At 35.7% G+C, this 12,565-nt stretch overlaps 1 protein-coding gene across 4 annotated transcripts in view; it reads left to right on the top strand.

The window, feature by feature from the left end:
* Positions 1–12,565, top strand: part of LOC121322194 (oxysterol-binding protein-related protein 6-like) — a 43,695-nt gene that overhangs the window by 10,596 nt on the left and 20,534 nt on the right. For 3 of the 4 annotated variants that reach the window (XR_005951006.1, XM_041261790.1, XM_041261788.1), the window contains exons 2-9: positions 350–586; positions 5,966–6,058; positions 8,920–9,042; positions 9,598–9,651; positions 10,879–10,992; positions 11,087–11,248; positions 11,694–11,826; positions 12,456–12,559. Coding sequence is in view for 3 of the 4 variants with exons in the window: in XM_041261790.1 (XP_041117724.1) it covers positions 452–586; positions 5,966–6,058; positions 8,920–9,042; positions 9,598–9,651; positions 10,879–10,992; positions 11,087–11,248; positions 11,694–11,826; positions 12,456–12,559 (918 nt within the window). In the remaining variant the exon portion in view is untranslated. The remainder of the gene's footprint in view (positions 1–349; positions 587–5,965; positions 6,059–8,919; positions 9,043–9,597; positions 9,652–10,878; positions 10,993–11,086; positions 11,249–11,693; positions 11,827–12,455; positions 12,560–12,565) is intronic. The other variant, XM_041261789.1, reaches the window with a different exon arrangement.

Here is a 12,565-nt window from a genome sequence, read left to right as displayed (position 1 = left end):
TTTATGAGATATGTACATTTTGACCCTGTATTTGTTCTCAGAATAACAAAACAACTAGAAATCAGAGTCCCGCATCAGTGACTCATTCATTTCAAGGTTGGTGGGTGAAAGCTAAGCAGTGCGGATTGAAGGAAGAAATTATAATACTGAAGCTCAAAGACTGATCCCACGTTGTTTTATTTTTAAGTAGTTTAATGTACAGCATGTGTGCTCTTCCAGCATTCTCTAGTTACTGTACTATTCATACATGATTTATTCTATTATAACTGAATGAACTGTGCACCTGTGGAAAACGTTAATATGTAATGTTAATGGTGTCATATTTAATGGTGTTGTTTATTTGTTTCAGGTAAGGAGAGGGTACATATTGTCAGGCTGCTTCTACTCCACGAATGGAATAATGCCCTTTAGGTTGGTACTGGCATCCTGAGGAAAGACAGCTTGGGTATCAATGGCAAACCAACAACGTGGCCACCAACTCAGAACCATGAGTTCAGAGGAGAAAACATTAACCCCTGTCCACAAAACATCAACACCAACACATAAGAGTGGCTCTTCGACTTCTTCCCACAGAGACAGTCGGCAGGTAAGACAAACAGGATTTCCTTTTCACGTATTTCCCTTATCTGTCTTTGGCATACCTTTTTTGAATTGTCTATGAACTATAGGTGCATAAGATATTGTATACATTAAGACATGTCCCTTCCTGGTAGATGGTTTGCTGTGTAAAAAAAAAAAAAAAGCTCCTTCTATTTGAAATATTTCATTTCAGTTAACCTTTCCTCATACATTTGTCAAGGGGTTAGTCTGGTTGCACTTCTCTGTACCTTTGTGTTAGGTGTTACTGTTTTCCAAAACACATTTTTTCACTCTACAGCCCTCACGTCATAGTCCTCACTGTACTGCAGAGACAGAAATGTGGCAGTGGACAAGAACTGTCAGCAAAGTAAATGAAGACATGAGAAATGCCAAAAGAAGGGGAGCCTAGTGGTGAAATAAGCTGTCAAACTAAGGCTTTCCAGTAATGAGGCAGTACAGTATAGTATGTCTACACTGTATGTTGCTTTTACAGTATCTAGATGTGCTGGATCTGCTTGTAGTCATTGTTCACATTAGATTACAATATGACTGGCTAGCACAATCGATTACAAACATGAAACATCATGCATTAATTATTCCACCTAATGATGTGTGGGTTGACTACTTCATCTTATCAAAAATGTTTAGTTTTTTATTTGATTTTAAACTTCAAAAGGTGTGTCAAGTATCCATTTATTACAAGTTTTTGGCTGTAAAATGCAGAATATTGCAAATGTTAAATATAAACGTTTTGGAAGCATTTCTCAACATACACAATCTAGAACCATTTTTGTACCTTCAGTATAATGTTCATTTTCACTCTGTTTATTCCTGATGCTCACACGAACTGAAATAAAGATTAATCTAGCCATGCATATAAAGTTACTTGAGAATCAGACTGGAAATAATGTCTGCCCTTTTAATTAAACTGAGAGGTCACAGCATGTATGTATGGAATACATTTTCACAAAAGCAACTGTAGTCTTGAATGGAAGATTTGACATCACTACTTTCCTAAGGCTCACTTAATAATTGATGAAGGGTCATGATCAACTAAATCAGATCACCTTAAATTATTTGTACTGGTGCAGGTGTTGCATTTCAGGTAAACAGGTGAGTTTATTATCATCAAGATAACTCCCTTAGGAGAACACTGAACAAACAGTGTTGACTTTGGCAAGTAAATACAGTATCTAGTCAACAGAATTATAACAGTTTTTCAGTTTATTTACATTCTTGTCTTTTATGAAAAACCATGAAACTCCCAAGAATCTTATTGTGTTGCTTACTGTATATTACTGATTTATAAAGCACAGCTTAAATACAGCAGCTATTGTATACAGCTGCATTCAGTAGGTTTTCTGGTAAATGTTTCATTCCTTTTTCTTTAAATACAAAGGGTTTGCATGCAGGAATATTTTGTTGATGTATGTTAATAATTTTTTAAGCACTATAGTAAAACAAAAGAATTGTACATGAAGAGAAGTACTGCATTGTATTTTACAGTACTGGACGCACACATGGTTTTTGTGTTCGGATATTCGCCCATAATTTAAATGTTCGTTACCAGTAATAAAAGCCATTATATTAATCTGAACGCAGGCAGAGACATCATAGCGGCAGGGGGCGTGGCCGTCTTGCCTTTATTTTACAGTTAGCCCTTACAATATGTAACACATTAAAATAGAAAAATATCCCAGGAGTAAAGAATATGTTCTGTGGGACTTACTTTACTCCAGTGAATTAACTACAAAACAAAGGATGCCAAACAGCAGTTCAAGTTAAACGTTATTTTGTTTATTTCCAAAATAAATTGACAACGCATTTCATTTATTTTTTCATTTTTTTCATTCCTTGACATTGCCGTTTCTTCACAGTAAACAGTGGCCATCGACACGTTTTCATAGAAGTAATAGCATGAGATTTACTTGTGCCTTTTTGTAACTGAACAAGCAGACGAAAACTGAAATTTAACTTTAAACCATTCAAATAAAATAAACGTGGAAATGGTGTTGTAAAGTGAAGGGCAAAAAACTCACCGTTTTGAATCTCGTTATTACATTCCACAAAACAGAAAGTTGCAACACTCTCTCTCTCTCTCTCTCTCTCTCTCTCTCTCTCTCTCTCTCTCTCTATATATATATATATATATATATATATATATATATATATATATATATATATATATATATATATATATATATATCACAACACAACATTGTCAGGATTGTTTAAGCGAGGCATTTCAGAATGACGTCCATGCCTTTTTTTCTATCTCATACTGACTTGTGCTCTAAGCTCTAAAACAGCACAACGCGTTTTTGTCCCAGGTGGCTTTCCATAGAGATCGCTGCGTGTACGCGCTTAATCTGGTTTGTTTACTTTTGCTACCTAAAACTTTCAAGTAGAGGCTCAAGCGCTGCTGTGTTAATTGTTTGTTTTTACATATACGTTAATGTTACATATCAGACGGAGCTCTTTTTCATTTGCCTTTTTTTTTTACAACTGTAGTGCAAATTCTGGTGAGACGGTAAATAGGTGCACGGTATTTTTGTCATTTCTAGCGACTACGAACATCTGATTTTTACATTTTACAGTGAGCAGAACCGTTATCATGGCAACACCAAAAAATAACAAAAATAAGTCACAAAATAATCGCCACAAAATTAGTGATGATGACTGAGATAAAGCGTACTGCAGAGGTTTGTCGATCTAAAATAAACCCCCCTTGTGAAAAAAAGCAAAAAAATCAACATGCATTGCTAAAGCCGTGATGCAAGCACGTTTTCTGCGCAACCTCATGCTGTTAAGACGGCTAATTGCTTTCGCCGCCTTGTTCGTTTCATACTTTCGCGTTGAGCTCGTCTCGTAATAATGAGTGATCACCAAAACCAAATATTGTACATGGACAGGACGGCAAAACATGCTGCGTTACAAAACAGCGGGTCCATTTCTAACAGCTGTGACAGCGGTCGTATTGGCCTATGGAGCTGTGAAAGTTCTATATTTGCAGTCTTTGGTGAGATTGTATGTATGCACTGTAAAAGCTGGAATGCTAATTACATGGATTATTCTTCTGGTTTATTGAATACAATAATAGATACAGTGCAGCAAGTATTAGTAGGCTGTGGTAGTCTCAGGGCAGCATTTTATTTTGAGGTTTAATATAAGCTGGGAGGAGGGAAAGGGGTGTTTGGAGAAGGAAAGCCAGTGAAGGTGTAGCTCAGCCTGGCTTGTGTAAGTTTTGTGTTTGACTCTTTATTATGACCTTGTGCTGTATGTTTATTAAATGTGCACTCTAGTGCTTAAAGTGCAGCTCCCTGTCTCTGAGTGTCTTTCCTGCCACTAACATTTGGGCCCACAGCACAATCCTTTCATAAAGCTCAACAGAGCTCCTCCACTCCAGCTCTGTGACATAGAGTTTCTAGCAGGTACACACAAGGGGTGCCTAGATGTATTTTAAAACCAGCATCTGTACTGGAGTATATTGCAAGTAAAATAACAAAAGCAATTTTATGGAATGGTATTGATTTGGCCACAAAACTCGGTATGCCAGACCACAGGCACAGTTTGAGTTGTATTGTTAAAGAATTCACTTTTAACAGTCAATCCTGGTTTACCCTGGTTACCCAGAACCAACCATGTTCAGGGCATGCACATTTTCATTGGAAGACCATGGAGTTTCAGAGAATGGTCAGTAATTTTTATACCATATGTGTATCGATTTTCTGGGTGCTTCATGCCAACAAGTTACATGCAAATATAGAAAACGAAAATGAAATGTATCATCTCAAACTCTTTGAGGGCTTTGCTCATAATAAGATGTTACATTAAAGAATACGCTGCTGGTAATACAGATCAATGACCCATTAACCATGTCCTTGGTAAACAAACCCAAATGAAAAATCTTTTAATGGTATTTTCCTGAAAATATATCTCCATCGAGAATATACTTGGAAATGCTAATGTTGAAAGGAAATGTATTTGTTGTTTTTAAGTTGTTATATTGATTCTATTCTGGGAATTCAGTATTTACAGTACTTTTAGTACAGAACACCGACAATAGGGAGAGGTTCGCACAAAAACATTTTTTGACCTCTCGAGTTGAAGGCAGAATTTAAACAAACTATTCGCTAAATGTAATCAACATCAATCACATATATTTCCTGGCATATTCCAAGATGTTTGCAGCACCCCAGAAACAACACTAATGTTAGTCCTATGATGTATAGGCATTATTGGTGTCAGCATGGGACGTGCAATGCCAGCCTGTCGCTGAATTTGCTGATAAGCATACAAGGTGTCAGTCATTTTCACAGTACTGAATTCTAAGAGGTGCACCACATACAATATCCAGGGAAAGCCAACAAAACAAATATATATATATATATATATATATATATATATATATATATATATATATATATGAATTATTCTCTGCTTCTGGACTCTGTAATAGGACATTATTAGTCTCTTCATGAGAATTTAATGTGGTCATTTCAGGGATTGCCTTTGAAATAATACTTTGAGATTGGTGACTTGAAATAATAAAGAAAACATTACATGAAAGCATAAAAAAGACGATTGAAACTAATCTTTACCGATTACCTTGCTTTCTGTAAGCATCAGTTATCGTTCTGTAAGCATCAATTACCGAAGCGTACCAGTCAAGTGCTGATCACCTCTTGCTTCAGAGAGATTCTGCAAGATTATGTTGGTGTTAATTAAATCCACATTACTGATAAAATCTCCAGATAAATACTATGAATAATGGAAATGTAAATCATGTTATTTGAAGGGTTTCTGGGGCTGGCTTTTTGAGTCTGTTTCATGTCTATAAATGGCCTGGGCTAATTAAAACAGCCTTTTAAATAGATTAAACGCAAAGCTTAAGCTCTGTAGTTATAGAAGCCATCAATGATATGGAACAGTTTTGTGAATATCTGTTATTCTTAAAAATATAGTTTTGTCACGATTGATTGGTATGCATTGGTTGTTCCAATACTGAGGTGTTTTTTTTTTTTTTTTTTTTTAAATAAAGTTTCTCTGTCTGCCTTTGTGAATACTAAGTGCCAGGGCTTTCTCATGTTATTTAAGTGTTTATTTAAGTGAAGAATAAAAGGGACAGGCTGAGCTGAAAGGTCACATTCTCAAATCATTTGAATGGAAGGAGTAGTAATTTGGTATAGGAGCAACATAACCCAGAACCTTCATGAATGATCGCAAACACTGTAAAGTAATATAGGAAATACAATACATTTCAATCTGAAACTACTTTCATGCATTTTTAAGCAGATGTTTCTTTTGAATTGTCTACTGTTACTGTACTAGTACATTATAGCCAAAGGATTATACATCTTTCATAACTGTTATCCAATTATTTCAGTGCACTGTGCTGTTAGAAGGAAGTGACTCTTCTGATAGTGACGTCTTTCTCAGCGATACGGTGCCAGATACTGAGAGCATCTCTCTCGTAAAGGTCAGTGAACCACACTGTAAGCTGTTTAACCTTCAGAAACTAACAGTGTGCAGGTTTTAATGCCCGTGTTATAATGTAATTGTTTTGAGTATAATCGAATGATTTGATTTTTTTTTTATATATTGCCTGTGTGATGTGTTGTTTCACACTAACAATTAGAAAAAAAACCCCAAAAAAACAATAGTGACACCTCAAGTTTTGAGCATGTGAGAAGTTGGATGTTGCTATGAGTGTAATGTTCCATTGTGTTACAGTAGCTACTGTAATTCTTAAAAGATGGTGTACTGTGCCCACTGGGCATGCTGAAGTCGTTTTTGTACGTTAGTCTCTGGGCCAAAAAGCCTCTTGTGTAATCCCATGCCACAGGCCAGAATTTATTTATTTATTTATTTTTAAACCTCAGTCAGCAAGTGCGCTTGTTATACAAGTAGCTGTTTCTCTTCTAGTGGTCCACCAAATCTGATACGCCTACACTATTCATTTTCCAAGCATTACGTGCAGAAAGCTGACTTAAAAGAGACTTCTCAGTTTGCTATCTACTGTATATTGTACCTAATCAACATTATTATATGTGCGTTAACTGTAAAATTTAACAGGATTATGAAACATTGCAGCTTTCTCTTAAGATTTCTTCTTGGGACTGTATTTGTGAAACTCAACTTATTGTGTGGTGCTTGTAACATTTACAGTAGCAGTGCTCACCAGTCGGCTGGCAATTATGATGCCCAGGGGATCTCATTTAAGACAGAAAATTTAACATCCATCACCCCTCAATTTAAGGGCCCCTGCCTTGGTATTCTTGTCGGTCATTTGCCCATCATAACTTAAACAAAACCACAGCCACCACAGAACACTTTCTTTGTAACCGTGGAGATGCAGTGGTGAAAATGCGACTGACCCTTACCTTTTGGGACTTGCTGAAATCCAGCTTGTGGACTAATTTAAAATATAGTTCTCCTGGTCTCAGCATGGCTCTGGCACTGGTCCACATGACAAAACCACTGTCACAAAATATAAATAGACACAAGAGTACTCTAGGACTGTGATGTGTGTGACTGCAGTGTTTGCATTCTGTAGTCGCAGCAGCTTGGTAATGTAATGCCTCCATTGTAGTGCTTTGTAATGCTTCAATTCATGGATTTGTAAAGGTTGTTATTCAGCTGTGTTTATTATTCATGTATTATCCCTGTCTGTGGATATGACCTGTCTGTCCACCTGTTCATCTGTCTGGTTGTCACACTTACATATCTGTGTAGAGCTGCTTATCCGACTGGAAGTGTTGTACAAATTTAGAGTATCCAAATCTGTGGCATCTCTCAATCTGTGAGTTAAACTTTTTTCTTGGGTTTAATGAAAGCGAATTGGTATGTTTTCCATCATAGAGAGAAAATTAAATGCACCAAATTTGGATATAATTAATGCAGTGCATTTATAATTCTTTTGTTTATTTGCATGTTATCTGAACAACACAGCCTTTTTATTAAGTACCCTTGCTCAAGACGGATGACTTGACAATAGGTTCTTATCTAAACCATGTGCATTATTGATCCAGTTCTTATCTAGGCTATTTTGTTAATTACTGACTGCTGTTGTTATACCGCAAGGTAGTTTGGGTTTTAAAATTGCACTGCTGTTAAAAAAGGAACCATGAACAAAATCTATACTGGAATTCGTCCGTGTAAGCAAGATAGAGGCTATGCAGGCTCCTGAAGAATACATTGCCAATAACGAAAGCCATAATTCCCAGATGTTTGTATTTCATACTTCATAACTGAAGCACTCAATCTTAAATTCTGTCTTGAGATTATAACTCACAAAGGAATCCAGGCAGCATTACTTTATAAATGGGTAAGACAGCTTTGTATTAAATAAACCTTTTAGGAATAACATTGCCTTAGAGTGTAAAGAGGGTTAAACAAGAGAAGACTGTAGAAAATGTAAAACACATTTATTTTAGTCCAAAATAGTACAATAGTGTTGGATAATGCTGCTTTAAAAGGGGGGTATTAAAAAAAAAAATCTAGCTAATGGATTTCTAATACTTCACAGACCAGCTATTCACAACAGTGAGGTGAGGCATGAATCAGCTCATTATTGTCTTTGATGGGCAGGACAGCATGGTCACCAAGTTAACAGTATTTCCAAAGGAGATGTAGTAGCATACATAAGAAGAAAACATTACAAATCAATCCTCTGCCTCAGTAATACATTCTGTGTAAGGGCTTAAAACCATTGAATTTGATTTATATTAGATTATATTCTACATGCCATGGATGTAGGCAGTGAAATTATTTTATGGTTCTAAAACCTATTTTATATATATAATTTTTTAATTGTATAGTTATGATAACATTCTGGTTCAACAAAACTTTAGCTAGTTGTGTCCACAATTGCTATATTACTTTACATGTCAGTAGTACGGTCAAATCGTTTGGCTGCATAATCCAATGTACCTTCAGGTCATTTCTGTACTTGCCTTCGGCATTAACTCCACAGGAGGGTTATCAAATTTTTCAGCATCCTGTATTTTGTTAGGCTGTCAAAGCTTATTGCTTAAGTCTGACCTATGCAGAGATCTTAAATTAGCCTTCGTTTGTCAAACCATTTTTTTTTCAGTGTTATTAATGATAGGTTGCTACTTTACATTCATCTTCACTTCCACATGAAGAACCTTAGGAAGTAAGGGTGCTGGAAAGCTGAGTAAGGAAAAGGTAATGAACTGGAAATGCAGAGGACACAGATCTTTGAATGATAGGCATCCTCATAATTTAAAAAAAGTTTGAAAACCATTCTCCGCAAGACAAGCTGTCCTGCGCAGAGCTGTGAATAAACAAGTGTAAACTCTGTTGTTCTTTTGGCAGGAGGGTGACAGCTGGGAGATCATTGAGGGCCTGAAGATCGGGCAAACAAATGTCCAGAAGCCAGAAAAACATGAAGGCTTCATGCTGAAGAAGCGAAAGTGGCCCTTGAAAGGCTGGCATAAGGTGATTTATTGTTTTGTGGTGAAATCCAATAGAGTACCATTGTTCTGTTTTGTTAAAAACTCTCTTAACAAACAGGAATTACTTACAGATATTACATTTCCTAAAGTTAACTATTGTATGACATGCTGTTTATGGAGAGCTTGTTAAGGTCATACTCCACCCTTGCAAAACTTCTAAAGGAAAAGAAAATAATGTTTAGAATTGCAGTACAGCATACAGATGCCAAAAGAAATCATTTTTTTTGTCAATTATGCACATATGTAAAAGTGGAAGAGTTTAAGCTTCAAATAGGCTTTCCAAACACAAAGGTTATAAGGTCATAATGTGTGTCAGTAGTTCTGCTGATCTACTATACATACAGTACACTGGAAATATTTATAACATACAGTAAACATAATTGTAAGCAAGTTGACCAATTTTTTTTTTTTCTGACTATATTTTCCATTAATGTATTTTGTGCTGAAAAAACTGTTATTCAATGAATAAAAGACAAATCTCCTAAAACAAAATACCTCCCATGCTTTCAGTAACTGGTCCCTTGCATTCTTTACACAGAGATTTTTTGTGTTGGATAATGGAATCCTGAAGTACTCCAAGTCTCCCATTGATGTAAGTCACCTTTAATGAATGTATGGATTGTGCAGTCTTGCTGTATCCTTATTGTGTTTGCCTCTAGACCCCAGCCATTGTGGGTTCTGCTGAGTAAAGTTTAAAGGAGTCACTACACAGGGATGAAGCATTAGCAAAATTAGCTCAAAGACTCACTTGGACTTCTATCCATTCCAATATATTTGTTTATAAGAACTTAAAAATGATTGGCAAAACACACTGCTCTTCTGAAAAATGGAGAATGCTTTTCAATTTTTTGTCGCCATTGCACTGTGAAATCATTATCATTTACTAAACTGGCAAACATTTTATAACGCTAGTCAGAAATAAAGGTAAAATGGCATGCAGAAGCCAAATTACAGCATGAATACAGTGCTCTGAACAGAGCACTCTACAGCATTTTCAAGCAGTATCTTTTTTTATATACAGTAACAAGTGCAGTGTATTGAAAATAAATAAGTAGGTATGTTTGTGGAATTAATTATATAAGCTCTGCATCAGCTTAGCAATATAGTATAATTTGTAAATGTGGCCAACATTGGATTTGAATGAATGCAACATAGATTTCAAAATGAGACAGAGTAAAATATCTGCTGCTATGCTGTAGTGTTGAATTAAAAAAGTTAAAGATTAGATCTTTTCAACACATCAAAGTTATACTGAAGCTTCATATTTTCAGTGCACAATACACATAGAATACTGGATATATTTTGCATTGATTTATTTGAACACAATTGGTTAAGCTTTGAGACACCATACAGTCAGTGCCTCCATGACTTTTTCATATACATTTCCTGACATCATACATTACAAACAACATCTTCATTCAAACCTTTCATTAATCAGACATATAGAAACTGAATTTTATTTCATGTCAGCCTGTTTTAAATCATGTAAATTTGTGTCCTGACAAAATAGTGGATGAGAAATACGCACCTTGAAAAATAAGATTCCCTCACCATCCTGGTCATTTATACTCTTTTGATCAAATGTGTCTAAAAGTGTTTGGTTTTGTGAAATGCAATTGCAATTTGCTAACTGCATTTTTTTTTTTTTTAAATATAAAAAAAAATGTAAACATACAGCAATTTAATTTAATTTAATTTAATTTAATTTAATACAATATATGCATTCCGGTTTCATTGAACCACTGCAATTAATATTGTGTGTTAGTTGTAATATCTGGATATTACTGTTCATTTCAATGCACCTTTGTCTTGTCTTAAGATTCAGAAAGGCAAATTGCATGGAAGTATTGACATTGGTTTGTCAGTGATGTCAATAAAAAAGAAGGCTCGGAGAATTGACCTTGACACAGAAGAACACATCTATCATTTGAAGGTAGGTTTTGTGAATGCCAGTGCTGTCCTTAAACAAGGACCAGACAGAAAGCTGGGCAGCTCCCAGGAGACATTCTTTCATGGTTTATTTTCAGGTCAAATCCCAAGACGTTTTTGATGCATGGGTGTCAAAGCTTCGACACCACCGCTTGTACCGGCAGAATGAAATTGTGCGATCGCCCAGAGATGCCCCGTTTCACATCTTTCCTTCACCTAATGCAGAATCAGCAACTAATGCAGCTGGATCCGAAGGAAAGGTATCTCCTTTTATTATGTTTTACTGACCCGACATAAAAATCTATCCTACCAAGGACAGTGATTTCATAAACAATCCAGTGACTTAATTTTGACATGTAGGTATTACTAATGGAAACATGTAATCCAAGTGCTTACTCACTGTGATTGCAGTGTAACTGTATAAAAAACATATTTCTCGACATTTTAGGGGAGTTTAGTTGCAATACTGTAGACCTTATTTTCAAATGATTTGAGAGAATTGATTTTTCCCATAATTTCAGCTGTTTTAACATGCAACTTGTATCTGCACATGTGGGAGTGCTGAGGACTTCTGTATATAAAGGGATTATTAAGACATGTCACAAAGGTCAAGAGATCTTATTTTGGTATTTTAGATCATGTACCCTGGTTATATCAGAAAGTTCAACTGTTACCTCTTAGTTTCACATGTTTTCTTGGTTTTAGACAAAGCCAAAAACCTCACCTTGGCAGCCTCCCATTCCTAGCACCAGTAGCTTACCTGCATCATATAGCAATGGACAAAGCAAAGTGGCTGCGTGGCTACAAGAATCTGAAGAGATGGACAAGTGTGCAGAAGGTTAGTTGTGTTCGATTGGCAGTCAGAGAGTACAAGCTAATTGAGTTCAGGAGATTTATTCACAGTCCTGTAACGCTGGAAATGATTGCAGTTGCTACTGAAAGCTGTTTACAAGATAAACTGTGCATTACAATATAACTGAAAATGAACACCTTTTGTAAGTTATTCATAAGCTCGCCAGTGTGATACTTTTGAAAATCTTATTTCTCTGGTTAATATATTCCAGATCTGTTCTTTTCAAAGCAGCTGTTTTTGTTTTTGTCACAGCCCACCCCCATCAATTTTTTACTACAGTCATTTTTCATGTTTTTTACAATATTTTTTATCACATTAGTAATAAATCTCATTCTTTCCAGTTTTGACCAAAATTAAATTTATGGCCCCAGAGGCAAATCTGGTAAATAACAAATTGATTTTTATTATTTTCTCCTACTTTATTTCAAATAATCTTGGAACTTGCATAATACAAATGCCAGTAGAATTATAAGTTCCTAGCAGGAAAATAGAAGCTGATGTTCAGATAGGGTAGGAGAATACCACCTCATGTATAACTATGAAGCCCTGCTCTACATAAACCTTAAACGTCTGCTCCTTTTTTTTTTTTTTTTTTTTTTTTTTTTTTACTTCAGAGCTTTCAAACTGTCAGTCAGGCCTTGTGGAACTGAGCAGACTACTTCAAAATCTTGAAATTCTGCAGAGGACGCAGTCTGCACCCAACTTCACTGACATGCAGGTAAAA

The sequence above is a fragment of the Polyodon spathula genome, chromosome 10 (genome assembly GCF_017654505.1).
Source record: "Polyodon spathula isolate WHYD16114869_AA chromosome 10, ASM1765450v1, whole genome shotgun sequence".
Taxonomy (NCBI): domain Eukaryota; kingdom Metazoa; phylum Chordata; class Actinopteri; order Acipenseriformes; family Polyodontidae; genus Polyodon; species Polyodon spathula.
The sequence above is the reverse complement of the archived record's forward strand: the minus strand, read 5'-3'. Positions and strand labels throughout refer to the sequence as shown.